Source organism: Pyxicephalus adspersus, chromosome 11 (assembly GCF_032062135.1).
Source record: "Pyxicephalus adspersus chromosome 11, UCB_Pads_2.0, whole genome shotgun sequence".
NCBI classification, from domain to species: Eukaryota; Metazoa; Chordata; class Amphibia; order Anura; family Pyxicephalidae; genus Pyxicephalus; species Pyxicephalus adspersus.
In genome coordinates, this window is record NC_092868.1 from 37,409,030 (window position 1) to 37,422,196 (window position 13,167).

At 36.3% G+C, this 13,167-nt stretch overlaps 1 protein-coding gene across 1 annotated transcript in view; it reads right to left on the reverse strand.

Moving 5' to 3' along the window:
- Window positions 1-5,440, reverse strand: part of TTC12 (tetratricopeptide repeat domain 12) — a 64,888-nt gene extending 59,448 nt beyond the window's left edge. The window contains exons 1-4 of the mRNA XM_072426477.1: window positions 5,338-5,440; window positions 3,888-3,951; window positions 2,165-2,337; window positions 660-678 (exon numbers count right to left, since the gene is read on the reverse strand). Coding sequence (XP_072282578.1) covers window positions 660-678; window positions 2,165-2,337; window positions 3,888-3,939 — 244 coding nt within the window. The 5' untranslated portion in view covers window positions 3,940-3,951; window positions 5,338-5,440. The remainder of the gene's footprint in view (window positions 1-659; window positions 679-2,164; window positions 2,338-3,887; window positions 3,952-5,337) is intronic.
- Between the last annotated feature and the right edge of the window lie 7,727 nt (window positions 5,441-13,167).

A 13,167-nucleotide genomic window follows, 5' to 3' on the forward strand; every position in this document is an offset into this window, starting at 1 on the left:
TTATTTGTCCCTCCCCTCAGGCACGTTGTCTTGGTGTCACCTTTGACTCTGCCCTCCCATTTACCCCCCATATTCAGAACATTTCCAGGTCCTGTCACTTTCATCTACGCATCTTTTCCAAAATTCGCCAATGAAGATAACTACAAAAAGATGCAGCAGAAAAAGAGCAGTGTGAAGGATGGATGAGTCTGGTTGCAGCATTCATAATAGATTGTTGAGGGGAGAGTTGGGTTAGTGGAATACCAGAGAGAAGGATGTTACAGTAGTCCAGACGAAAGTTGATAAGAGCATGTACAAGGAGTTTGGTGGTCTCGGGGGACTTTCGCGCAGGTGAAAGTGACAGGACCTGGAAATGTTCTGAATATGGGGGTAAATGAGAGGGCAGAGTTGCAAAAACTGCTCATCAGAGATAAAAATAAATATGGCAATGATTACCTATACTTATAAAGTAAACCTGCTTGCATATTTTTATCATTATCTTGCATTGATTTGTTCTCCATTTAGGCCATAATAGCAGTTCAATAATATTTAAAATTACAGGTAGTTGTTATAACAATACAATTTAAATATTTCCCATCTTTTTCTCATTTTATATTATGCTATCAGGACATTTTGTATAATTCAGATTTTTTTCCATTTCCATTATTAAATGTTCTTACCTTGGCTCATTTCAGATATCTGAAAAATAAATACAAAAAAACACATTTTAGAAGAACACATTCTATTAATTAAAAAATACATTTATATTGAATATTGAATGCAGATATTGTTTTCAACATCAATTCTTGGAGCTGGATAATTTTACCAGGAGACCTGAGTATTTGTTATGAGTGTTCCTGATTCAAGTTACGGAAAGTATAAAGGAAACACTGTGGTTTTGTGTTAGGGATTACTTTATCACTTTTACATTTTAGCTTCAGGGGTGGAGGTTAAGGAGCTTGGAATTTTAGAGTTTAGGTTATTGTTAGGATCAGGTATTACAGGATTGAGAACTTCATTCAGTGATGATATTTCTAAATGTTAGGATCCTGGGTTGGGGAGCTTTGTTTGGATTTTATGTTTGGCAGGTATCAGGGTCAAGGATTATAGGTTAGGTATCTTAGTTTAGAGTTTACATCAGCTAAGTACTAGAATGAGAGGTTTGGGAGCTTAGCCTAAAGCTCATGGTAGGTAAATGTTAGGGTTGACTGTTAGAGGTTAGTTTATGTTAGGTAAGTGTTGGGGTCTGGGGATATGGTAGCTGGAATTAAAGGGTGGGATAAGAGGATAAGGAGCTTATTTTTGAGTTTATGGTAGTTTAGTGATAAGGCTCAGAGTTTATGAGCATTATACAGTTTAGTGTTTTTTTCTTTTTTTTTATTTGCAAGAGTGGGGAAAGCTTTAAAACCCCATCAGGTTTTTATCTGGGGTAGGGTTAAATGTCAGGAGTTTTACTGTTTTAGTTAAGAAGCCTTTATTATTTTTAACAATAAAAGTCGTCACACCAAAAACACAAATGCATGACACATTTTACACTTTCATCAGGATACTTAGACAAAAGTAAGGGATCAGATAAAGTGTAACTAAAGTCTCACTATGAAAACTGACCATCAGGCAGGTGTTTATAGCAGAAACAGGTGGATCTTTATAGCAGAAGATTTGACTGAGAAAGTAAAGAAGATGGCAACACCCACAACAGAGTAGGGGCAGGTGAGTATCAATGGTCTAGTTACGCTTTTAACAAAAGGTCAGACTCCTGAAGGGCAGCTGACTGTCGTGACTGCAACATTTACTGTGTTTATACAAAAGCTTGCCTGCTAATATTTAGTAAACCGAATAGGCTAAGCCTTAAAGAAGAGTTGGGTTGCAAACCCATAGTTAAGGGCAAATACAACTAAGTAAATAGATAAGATTCACATCTTCCAGCATGAGCTTATGATGAGATATCTGAGTATTTTGCACATGACATCTTCAATCCAGAAAGGGAATCATTACTGGAAAACTTCTTTTAGCTAAGCACTGTGACTGCTGGTCTAAACAGCAAGTAGAAAGCTATATAAACGCCCACTATAGTGAAGTATGTCTACAATGCATAATGACATTACATATGGCCAGTTATTTTATTTCAGGCAACATTATTAAGGGAGTAAAACAACAGAAATCTGAAATTGTGGACAGAACTTACTTGCTCTGTATTTGAGCTACTTGGAGACTTGTTAATAAGCGTTCTATCACTTTTGGTTCGAATTCCATTTACATCTTCAATCTCCTTCAACAAAGCAAGCTTTTGATCTGCTCTAAAGATGGCAATTTCTTGAGAAGATGCATCTGTAGAGTTTAAGTCTTGGAGAATTTCAGCTGTAAAATGAGAACGTGTTGAAAAACACAGAGACCACCACAATAAAAATAAGAATTCTTTTAGTTCTATTTGGTGGTGACCTGGGGAATAGGAACTTAAAATGTTTTTTCCCCAACATTATATAGGCTTGTCTTCCTTTCCATAATAACATAACAAAACTAATATTGCATTGTTTTATCTTAGTAGGCCAATCAGACACACATAGTACAGATATACAGATATTTTATATTTACAGATATTTTACATAGTGATGTATAGCTAAAATGCTTGTTTTATCTTGTGTACGTGTGTCTCAAGATGGGTAAATGTGTTTAAAATTGACTAGAGATGGGTGACTGTACTTTATATACCTAAAATGTATCAGGATAGACATGGGCAAATGTACCCAAACATCTGTTTTAATAAAGGTGTCACTCCCAATTCTAGCACTAGGTGGTGATGTGTTCAATTTCACAATCAACACAAGGGAATTTTTTTGTTAATAAATATCAACACAACACCACCTAGTGATTGATTTGAGAATTACATCCATTATTCAATCAATATATACGTATGCCCACAATTGCCTACTAAATACTTTTCAAGTACATTAAAATATATCTGTCAGGTTAACTTCTAAGTATACTAGCCCATCTCAATGGGTTCCCACAGAATAAAAAAACAGGCACTTTCCTATGTCTGACCTAATCTAAGAAGGTCATTGTTACTTAGCTGAAAGTAGATTGCACAAAAGGAGAGCTGATGTATGCTCTATGCTCTATGAATGATATACAGCTGTTTGAATCAAGTTTACTAAGAACAAAAGTTTAAAAATGTTACACGGAAAGGCATATAGGAATAATACTGTAATTATTATCTTGAATATGGGTGTGCAAGGGGATGAATCAGCACATAGTATCATGTCTACATGAGTCCTAAAAGCTAATTGTTACTATGTGACAAAATTAACAATGAAAGGTTATATTCCTCCCTAAATATGCTAGCCCAATAACATTCAATGTCAAATATCATGGATGATCTTTGTATGGTATATGTCTTTAGTCCAGGGTCTGAAAGTATTGATACAGGAATGACACAAAGGTGAAAGGTTGTATAAAGAAGGCATCATTAGAGGCACTAAAAGAACACTATTGACAAGTGTAAGCAAGCTCTTAGAAGGATTTACATATAAATAGATCCAAGGGCAAATCCAATCAGCATGTGTTCACATGTAGATTGAGGGGATAAGAACACACAACACTGTTGTTTGCTGCCACAAAGAGAAACAGTTATACTCCCTTTGTATATCAAATGAATAGATATTTTTTGTTTTTTCAAGCCTTAAATAAAAAAAAAAAAAAATAAATATATATATATATATATATATATATATGTACCTCATGTAGTGAGAATTTTAGTGATTAGGGTTAAATCTGCCTTATTATGTCTTTTTAATAAGTTAGTTTGCAGGAGAAAAATGTACATCCTGGCAGTAATGTTCAGAGATAGTGTGAACTTTTTGACAATGCATTACTTGCTCTTTAAAGAAAAGTAATTGCCAAATACTTACATATTTCATCCACATCTTTCAAAAACTTCTCCAGCTTCTGATCTACAGACATTTCTGAAGAATTCTGAAATGAACAAATCTGGTATGTGAAAAGCCGAGCAGTAACACCACACTTATTCAAGCATATACAGTATCTATGATAAAGGGTTTCTGCTGTAAACTGGAACATAACCGCTGCCTATTAGACTTTCCACAAGCTTTAGGAAATGGACTTTTCAAATAGCAGCAGTTATCTAGACAGTGGGAGTTCAATCACTGAGGATTTGCTTGAGACCAGTTGATATTACTTATGTCCCATTTCAGATAGTTTTAATTCTAAAAATGTACTGACAAATAGGGGGACAACAGGGGATTGAATATACTGTAGATTAATTTCCCTGTGAGGATAAAATGTTAGAACTGCCATTGGCAGCTTGGGTTTTAAACATGCATGTTCTAGAGCTGATATATCTATTAGCGAGTGGATCATCAAATGCAGATTGGAAGTTGCTAGCTGATTTCTGATAAGCAACTTTTAATACACAGAAAGGAGCATATAGGGAGAAGAATATGGAAGCTACCCTACATGCAGATGATTGGCTATATGTATATTTGTAACACTGGCTACATGTAACTTCATGGCTGTTTGTCTTGCTCAGTCTTCACTATGTGCTTGTTGGAGTGTCTAGGCAGGATGAGGTTCTGTTCTATCTTGTTCATTTTCTCGGCTAGATGAGAAAGGGGGTATGTCTCCCTTTTGAGTCATTCAGGTCTATTCTCATATAACAGATGCACAAAGAGCCTAAAGGCTTGATTTTGCATGGATTGTGTCACTTGGTGGTAATAGTATAATATACACATATGCAGTATTTCTTATCCATTAGAATATTATGCTGCATGACTCCAGCATTTGAGGATTCAGTATGTCACCACAGTTGTGATTTCTCGGAATCCTAATGTCTTCCCCTTTCTAATTTAGAATGCAGAAAAGAGTTGAATTTGTAGCTAAGCATAAGAACGGACTCAACACAGTCATAAACATATCATGGCCACTTCTTCTGGGATTCACTAAACAACATATATTTTGCTTTTGTGCTTACAACAGAAATACAGAATAAATCTTGTTCATGTTGTTATTCTGGAGAATGATCTAAAGAGCTTTTTAACAAATACTATTACAATCAGATTTTTGTTCTAAATAAGTGTTAGTTAAATGGTAACATCAATATTTCTTGAGTGTGCTAATTGAACTCTATGTCCTATGGTGAAGAATTGGCTTAAAAAAAGTCATTTAACATTTTCTATATTATGGGCTCAACTTGTGCAGTATTTTAAAACCCTAAACCATTTAAGAAGAAATAAAAAATCAATTGCATCCATCTGGTTTGTCAATAATAGTTCTAAAAGGGTTATGTAAAAAAAAAGCCTTATACCTATTTCACTGATGGATTATTTTGCCTTTTATACACACCTGATAGTCCACCAATACCCAGTCCAATAGAACTTTGTCCGGAGGAACTTTTTCACTCAAGGCTGTATTGGCTTACTTCTTGTCAAGTGTTAAACTGGGCCTGTATTCAATCAAAAAGTTAAATCAACAGTCTGATAAATAATAAATAATAGGATGAAGGCTTTTTTTGGCTCTCTTCCTTGCTATCCATACTTGTATAAGCCTAGGCATTAGGTCATGTGATCAACCAATTCTCTATCAATTACAGATGACATGATAAAATGCCTAAACATTGTTCCAGCTAAGATTGGCTGAAAAAAGAAAATTCCAATAATTGTAGGAGACTGCTAGGCTGCAGAAAGGCTGCCTGGGAAATGTTATGAGAAACCTTTGTGCTAGGAGAGCCAAGGAGGTCTCCTAAAGTTTAGGTCTGCTGGAAAGTGCCACAGAGACAAGGGAGACTAAAATTTTAATATTTTTATAGGTTGGTAATGACACTGATTCCCTTGCAAGTTAAACCCTAAAATTGTAATTGGAGCTGGCAATACTTCTGTGCAAGCAGTGTGCTTGGTGCTAATCCCTCAAAGGGCCTGGATAGGGCAGAAAGTAAGGCTACATACACACGTCAGATGATTCTTGTCTGAAAATGAGTCCTGAGGCTGACATGTGTACAGCGGCCATCAAACATCGTTTATGGATCCCTCCTGGCGGATCCATGAATTGCAAAAGACAAATAACCAATATGGAAGTGAAGGAAAGAGAGCGCAGCGGGGTGCCGCACGCTCGTTCTCCGCCCTTCTTTTTTAATAGAACAGAACAACACTGGTATATTGAAGGTATATTGAAGCTGTTAGTAACGCAAAAAAACATTTAACAGACATATGTCTCATGATAATATTAATTATGCATATGGATCACTGCCTATGCCCTGAGCTCTTTGAAGGTCTGCCAACCACTGATTGCTCATATTTTTTAATGATGAGCTATAGAACTGACACAGTGGCAAAACAGTGATTGAGAAATCACCTTCTATATGAGATGTACATTATGTTAAAGGTGTTCAGGATAAAGATAAAATAGAACTATTGCCATCTCCCTCTCTTTTAATCCCCCCCCCAATTTAGAGTTAAATGCTGCACTTTCATTTTAGAAAAAAATAGGGCTTCGCATGTGCTCTATGTATTTCAGAATAAGAATTAGATTTTTTTTTCTTATGCTGTATTTTTGTCCTTAAAGTAAAATGCCTAACAATGTTTTTCTTGTTTGATACATAGACTAGAAAGGTTAGCAGGTATCAGTTTTTACTACTGTCTGTCCACAGAAAATAAAGGGAAATTAATTTTTGATAGAAGCAGACAGTTTAAACTAGACATTTCCTAATAAAGCAGTAGTAATTGGAATTTTTATTGATTTCTAGACCAAGTAACAGTAAGCAAAGTGAAATCTCATTGAGGTCACAGACTTCTTTAAAACAAACAAACGAAATTTAACCCAGGGTTTAAAAAAAGTTTCAATTTAAAAGGAAACAAAGAATTTTCAGTATGCATATGCTGGGCTCAGTTCACAAGAGTAGTATTTCATAATTGTGTGCAGTTTTTCTTTAATGATCAAAGACTGTTTATGATGTATTATATGTCTGGTGATTATTACCTGTTGGCTCAAAGAACACTTGTAACTCCCTGAGCATTATACGGGGAATCAATGCTGCCAAGTGCAGTCTGCTGTGGATTTATAGTGATTAGCTCTTACACATTTCATTCCAGCACATTGCTGGAGAGTGCAATTGCAGATAAACACCATATCCTTTTTAAAGGGTATGCAGTACATTTAGTCCTATTGTAACAATTCATTGTAATAAATGGATTGTCAAATGATAATAAGTGCATTGGTGTCAGATAAACTATAAGTGATGGACAAGCAGCATTTTTCTATGCAGAAACATTTAGGTTGATTGACCACAGGGATAATTAGTGATTAGGGATGGTGAAATGTAATTAGAACAGTTATGGTTGTTTCATGGAAACAATATGTTTTTAATATAGTCTAGGGTCAATTTTGGGGGGAAGCCAGTTAACCTAACTGCATGCTTTTTTGGATGTGGGAGGAAACCAGAGTACCCGGAAAAAACCCACGCAAACACTGGGAGAACCTTCAAACTCCATGCAGATAGTGTCCTGGTTGAGATTTGAACCTGGGACTGCTAAAAAGGCCAGAGCGCTAACCACTGAGCCACCATGCTGCCTATAAGCACAGACCTACTATGCCTGATAGACAATCTTTTGTTATAGACATTGAAAATCTACATATTGTAGAGGAAATGATCTTAGCATGCAAAGCACTCCTTTCACTGAGGAGTTCTGGACTGCAAATAGAATTTAAGCACACTTTGCCACTTGTATTCACCCCATAATATGAACAGTGAATATTCATTGCAGGGGATCAATGTCATCAAAGAAAAGATCATCAGAAAAAAAACATAAATTAAAATGTAGCCTACTGGCTTTCCCTAATATACTTCCTCCATAGCACATGGTCCAAACCTTTTGGGAGACTTTCTTGGCCCTTCCTGGATACAAGCTACACAAGGCCTTACCCCCAAAGCCACCTGGTCTTAGACTACAACTTCACCACTGACTCAAATGCATAATTCCTTTCTAGTCACCCTCTTATTCTGGCCTGGAAAAGGGATAAGGTGCCTGGCCCACTCAATTTTTCCAAGAGACTCCGAGCCCGGATCCCAAATAAAAGCTGCAAATGTGGAGCACAATTACTCATGGTTTTACCCTATCCCTTTACTTTCCTTACCAGATGAGATTGAGTGAGATGTTGCCAAATGTCTCCTGGATTTGGCATTGTTTTTCCAACTATGCTAATTAATGCATGTTAGTTTTATTAACTGGCCAATAACTGGTGAAAAAATTGAGTGGACCTGGATTGCAGTAAAACCTGAGGGGGAAGGGGGATTCTCACAAGTATTATAGCCAAATATACCTACCAAACTATGAGGTTTATATTTAATTAATACCTCCACATCCTGTCTCTTTCATTTTTTTCAAAAATGACTTGTATTTTTTATGTTATCCAGTCACAAAAACAGTACCATGTTTTACTCTTTTGTCTTTCCATGTGCATACAGATAATGCCAAAATATCATCTGCTGGTTGGCACTGCCTTCTTTTAAGGACAGCCAGACAACTAGATATTAAAGTAGCCTAACATCTAAAACACTTGCTGAAAAAAACATTAGAAGTGATGAGTGCACTGTAAGATCAATAGCTATGTCCTTGATTATGCCAATGGGAGGGTCCAAATGTTCCTGCCACAGTTACTTAGGCTTCAGAGATAGTCGTTAGAAACATTCTAATTTTCATTAGTGAAAAACCATATAAACTACAATTACTGACTTTTCCTTTGTTCATTAAAAAAGCCTTCCCAACAGCTATAGGGGATATTTTTTTAAAGTGAGATCTGAGAATATATAAATGATACAAAATAATGCAGCTCTGCAATTTTTAATAAATCATTAAACATGATTTCAAAATGAAAGCTGTGCAAATACCTGCATCTCACATGATATTAGTTTCTTACACTCCATGTATAGTTGGAATATGAAAGAAAGAAGCAGAACAAGAATGAATTAGCTTGTTTACTGATAGGAAAAATGTTGATAGGATGTGAAAACTGAATGTCATGTGTAACATCAAGTGTGACAAAATGACCTGTTTATTCCTATGCACTACACAACTGCCTCCAGCTACACCAGAATCATAAGCATATTGAGCATATTATGTCTCATTAGTGATCAGGGTTAATATACCCCATCCAATCCCCCAGCCCTTAAACTGTGAATTTTTCCCTGATACATGTACAATAGGTGAATAAAAATGGACACTTCCCAATGTTAAGCTGTTTCCCCTAAGTGGCTTCTCTAGCAGCTCTATATCAAATACCTAGTCCTTTGCAATCTTTAGATATAGCTGTGCCATGATGTGGCTTTTCCTGTTCTTCTAATTGAAAGAGGAAGCTTCAATATTTCTTGTAATGAAGTTTAAAACCTCACTGGAGAGGTGGATATAAAGTAACATGGTTAATTAGCTCCCAAGGCTATTTGCAATCAATGAGCTGCAACTGATTAATGTAGCATTGGGTTATGTCATGTAACCTCATTTGTCACTGTACTATAACATTTGTGTAAAAGTAGTACCATTGTGAAAGATTTAATAAAATAATGCTCAGCTTTTAGTTGGGGTTCCCTACCTATGCATCAATTGTGTTTCCTGAGTTTTGCTATTATGAAAGTGGTCACATTGGTCCTAATTTGATACACCTCTCCAAGACTGGAGAGAATAGACTATCATGGGACCATAAAAACCTGAGTGATCCAACAAACCTAAAACAAATCATTTGCTATTAGTTGGCAAATGTTTTCAAATAATTCCAGGTTTACCCAGGCTCTCCCTGATAGTCTTCTTCAATCTTGGAGAGTTTTATTAAATCAGGCCCATTTTGTGAAACAGCAGATAAATCCATTACTTAGCCAGTGGAAAATGTTGTACTTTCACTGGATATTGCAGTGGTGAACACACACTGTATTCAGATATTATGCTTTATTTATAACTATAGTTTGTGGTGTGGAGCCTGGAATGTCCTGGAATGTTCTTTGTATAACACGTCAGAGAACATTTCATTATAGGAATGGCCATTGATCACATGATTTTGGCAGGTCACCGGCCTCTTTTTGTCCCACGCCTTTTTGTTTGGGGAGGGGTTGCCTTCTTTAAAGTTAATGGCATGCTAAGCATATTTGCAACACACACATTTCCACAACAGGCCCACAACTCATTTTTTCTGGCAACAAAACTGCTAAAGATAATGGTGCTGTAGCTCGTATAATTTTTGACGTGGGAATAAATCCTAAGCCTGGATTTTTGCACAACAAGGGTTTATTCTTCATAATTGCCCAAGCCCACCAAACGACAAATTAGTCTGCTAGTTAGAACTCAGTAAATACCCCAGCTCAGAAGCAGCCCTCAAGCTTACACTTAAATACTCCTAATGGCCAAAGCTTTTCTTAGCCTGGAAATTGTGTATGTACAAACAATTCTGTCCCTTACATGACTCAGTGCTAAATTGGGTTCCAAGTAGTTAACTGCATTCTGGGATTGTACAGCAGACAACCTCAGTTTATGAGTATTAAATGCCAAAACGGTCATGTTGTAAAAAAGCTATATGCATGTCAATGGATCTAAAATAATAAGTGCGTCCAGTCTGAACTTGACACTATCACAATAAAAAATGTTTAGGTTGTAACATCCATTTGTATTCAAGCAACTTACCGTATCTATATATGTGACTGCATGCATTAGGCCTGTGCCAAATGCAAGGAGAATGTGGAATTTCAAATCCAAGTTACAGATTGCTGTTTTAGAAGGATGCTTGAAGTGTAATATACTTCTATTGAGAAAGTCAATTTTCTTCTCAGGTCATTGCTGTCATGTAGTAGATGTACAGCCCAGCTACATATCTTTACTCAAGTTGGCATCAGGCACACAAAAGCCTTTAAAGATTTTAACTCCTCACTTACAAATGCTTTTATATTGAAGGAGTTATGATGATTAAACAATGGATGCCTGGCAATCACAAGACATTAAGTACCGTAAATTAAATTACACTAGTTGGGCTCTCACTATAATATTCAGGTATGCACTACACCACTCCACCTGCCTTGAACCATCTTCCCTTCTTTTTCTTGGAAACTTTTAAGCAATTGCATGGCCACTGATTCTGTGCACAGAAGTTGGGCAAAGGTTTTTTACCATAAAGACTTTGGTACTGACTTATTAAAGCAGTGATTTTCAACCACTGTTCCGTGGCACACTAGTGTGCTGTGAGAGATCTTTAGGTGTACCGTGGGAAATTATCCAATTACCACTGTCGAGTGCCTGTGTTGTAGTGACTGGCAGAGTAATGTAATACTCTTCCATGTCAGTAGGTGGCAGTAGGTAGCTCAAGCGCCTTGTTTATTTTTAGAGGCGAGAATTAGCTACAAAGTGTAATTTTGTAACACTTTTGATTTGTGGTGTGCCGCAGGATTTTTTTTATGTAAAAAATGTGCCGTGGCTCAAAAATGGTTGAAAAACATTGTATTAAAGCACTCCAAGGTTGTAAGGGATACACTTTCATCAGTGAATCTGGGTGATGCAGCAAACCTGGAACAAATGCAGTAAATTAATTTGCTATTTATTAGGAAATGTTTTCAATCCTGGACCAAGTCCATTCCAGACATTTTGGATCACTCAGGTTCAATGATAAAGGTGTATTCTCTAGAGTCTAGGAGAGATTAATGAATGAACGCCCTTTGTGTGTGTACTTTGTCAAAACCTCTTAGGTCCCAATTAGATCTGATACATCTCCCACCCTTAGTGTTAGATTGTAAGCTCTTCTGGGCAAGGTCCTCTCTTTCTCCTGTGTCACTGTTTGTATCTGGCTGTCATTTGTAGCCCCTATTTAATCTACAGTGCAGTGTAATATGTTGGTGCAATTAAAATACTTTAATGAAAAAGATAATAATGTGGTACATTAATACATGTTGGAGTTATTTTATTTGTTGTTGTTTTTTAATGGGAATGGGCGGACTTTACACCCTAAGGTCCTAAATGCACCACATGTTTTGCCATACATTGAACCATACTACAATGCAGGTGAGCTGCTTTAGTTCATTTGGGTGCCATTAAAAATGAATATTTTGTGCATTTCTTGTGCAGATGACCATAATGGTCCACAAAGAGATTTTACTACTACTTTAAAGTAATAAGAGAGCAGCTATTACTGATGTGTCTTTCCATAAATGTAAAAAAAGTGCCAATCTTACTGCGCAACCTTGGGATCAAACACTTTTATTTTTACATTAAAGCCCCTTGATGAAGCATGCCCGATCTTGAGCATGTGCAGAAGAAGTTACCCACAAAAAATGTGATGCAAGCAAAATACTAATATTAATAACATATTACGCAGCACTGTACATTAAATAGGTAAAAAAGTAAATAGAAGGAGAACGGACATACCCCCAAAAATTTCTATTATATAAAAGGGATAGACACCCTTTTATTTCATTTAAAAATGTGAGGATAAGTCTGCTTTAATTTGCACCCTTACTAATAAATACAAAGGCGTACAACTATTCACAGATGTGAATGCTCTGAATTGTGTTGTAAACAAAAAAAAGGTCATAGTCTATGTTGTTTTATGCAGTTATTCTGATTGACAAAAAATTGCATGCCCCAACACCTTAGACTACATAAATACTGCACACACTGGATTATAAATATAGCTGCACAAGTGATCTGAAATGCATTATATAGACAAATTGGAGTCAGCAGAGAAATATTATCTTTACAATTCCTAGGAAATAATAAAATAAATAATAAAACTGTAAAATAAAATAACCCTTATTAGAAAAGTCACAGTGTAAAATTTAAAATAAATACAATCCACATACCTGATCTTGCTGTAGCAGTCTTCTCTTCCTGTACACAAACTCATTGCATGCTGCAAGCCCAGGCCTAGGAGGCTGCCATTGCTTAGCAACATGTAAACAGAGGCCTGGTGCTGTATTACAATGCCCTGCCCTCCCTCCATTGTAACTGCATTCACTTTCCAGACACACCTTCCTCTCAGTACATTCATAAAGACAGCTATGCAAACTAGAGTATGAAGTAACATAGTTGTATTGTGGTCAGGTTGGCTGCATCTTTACAGATAAATCAGTGCAGCAGGAGCAATAGGAGGCAGTGAGAGATTACAACACAAAGCAGCATAACTTCATATCCTGTTTTTAAATGTTTTCACAAC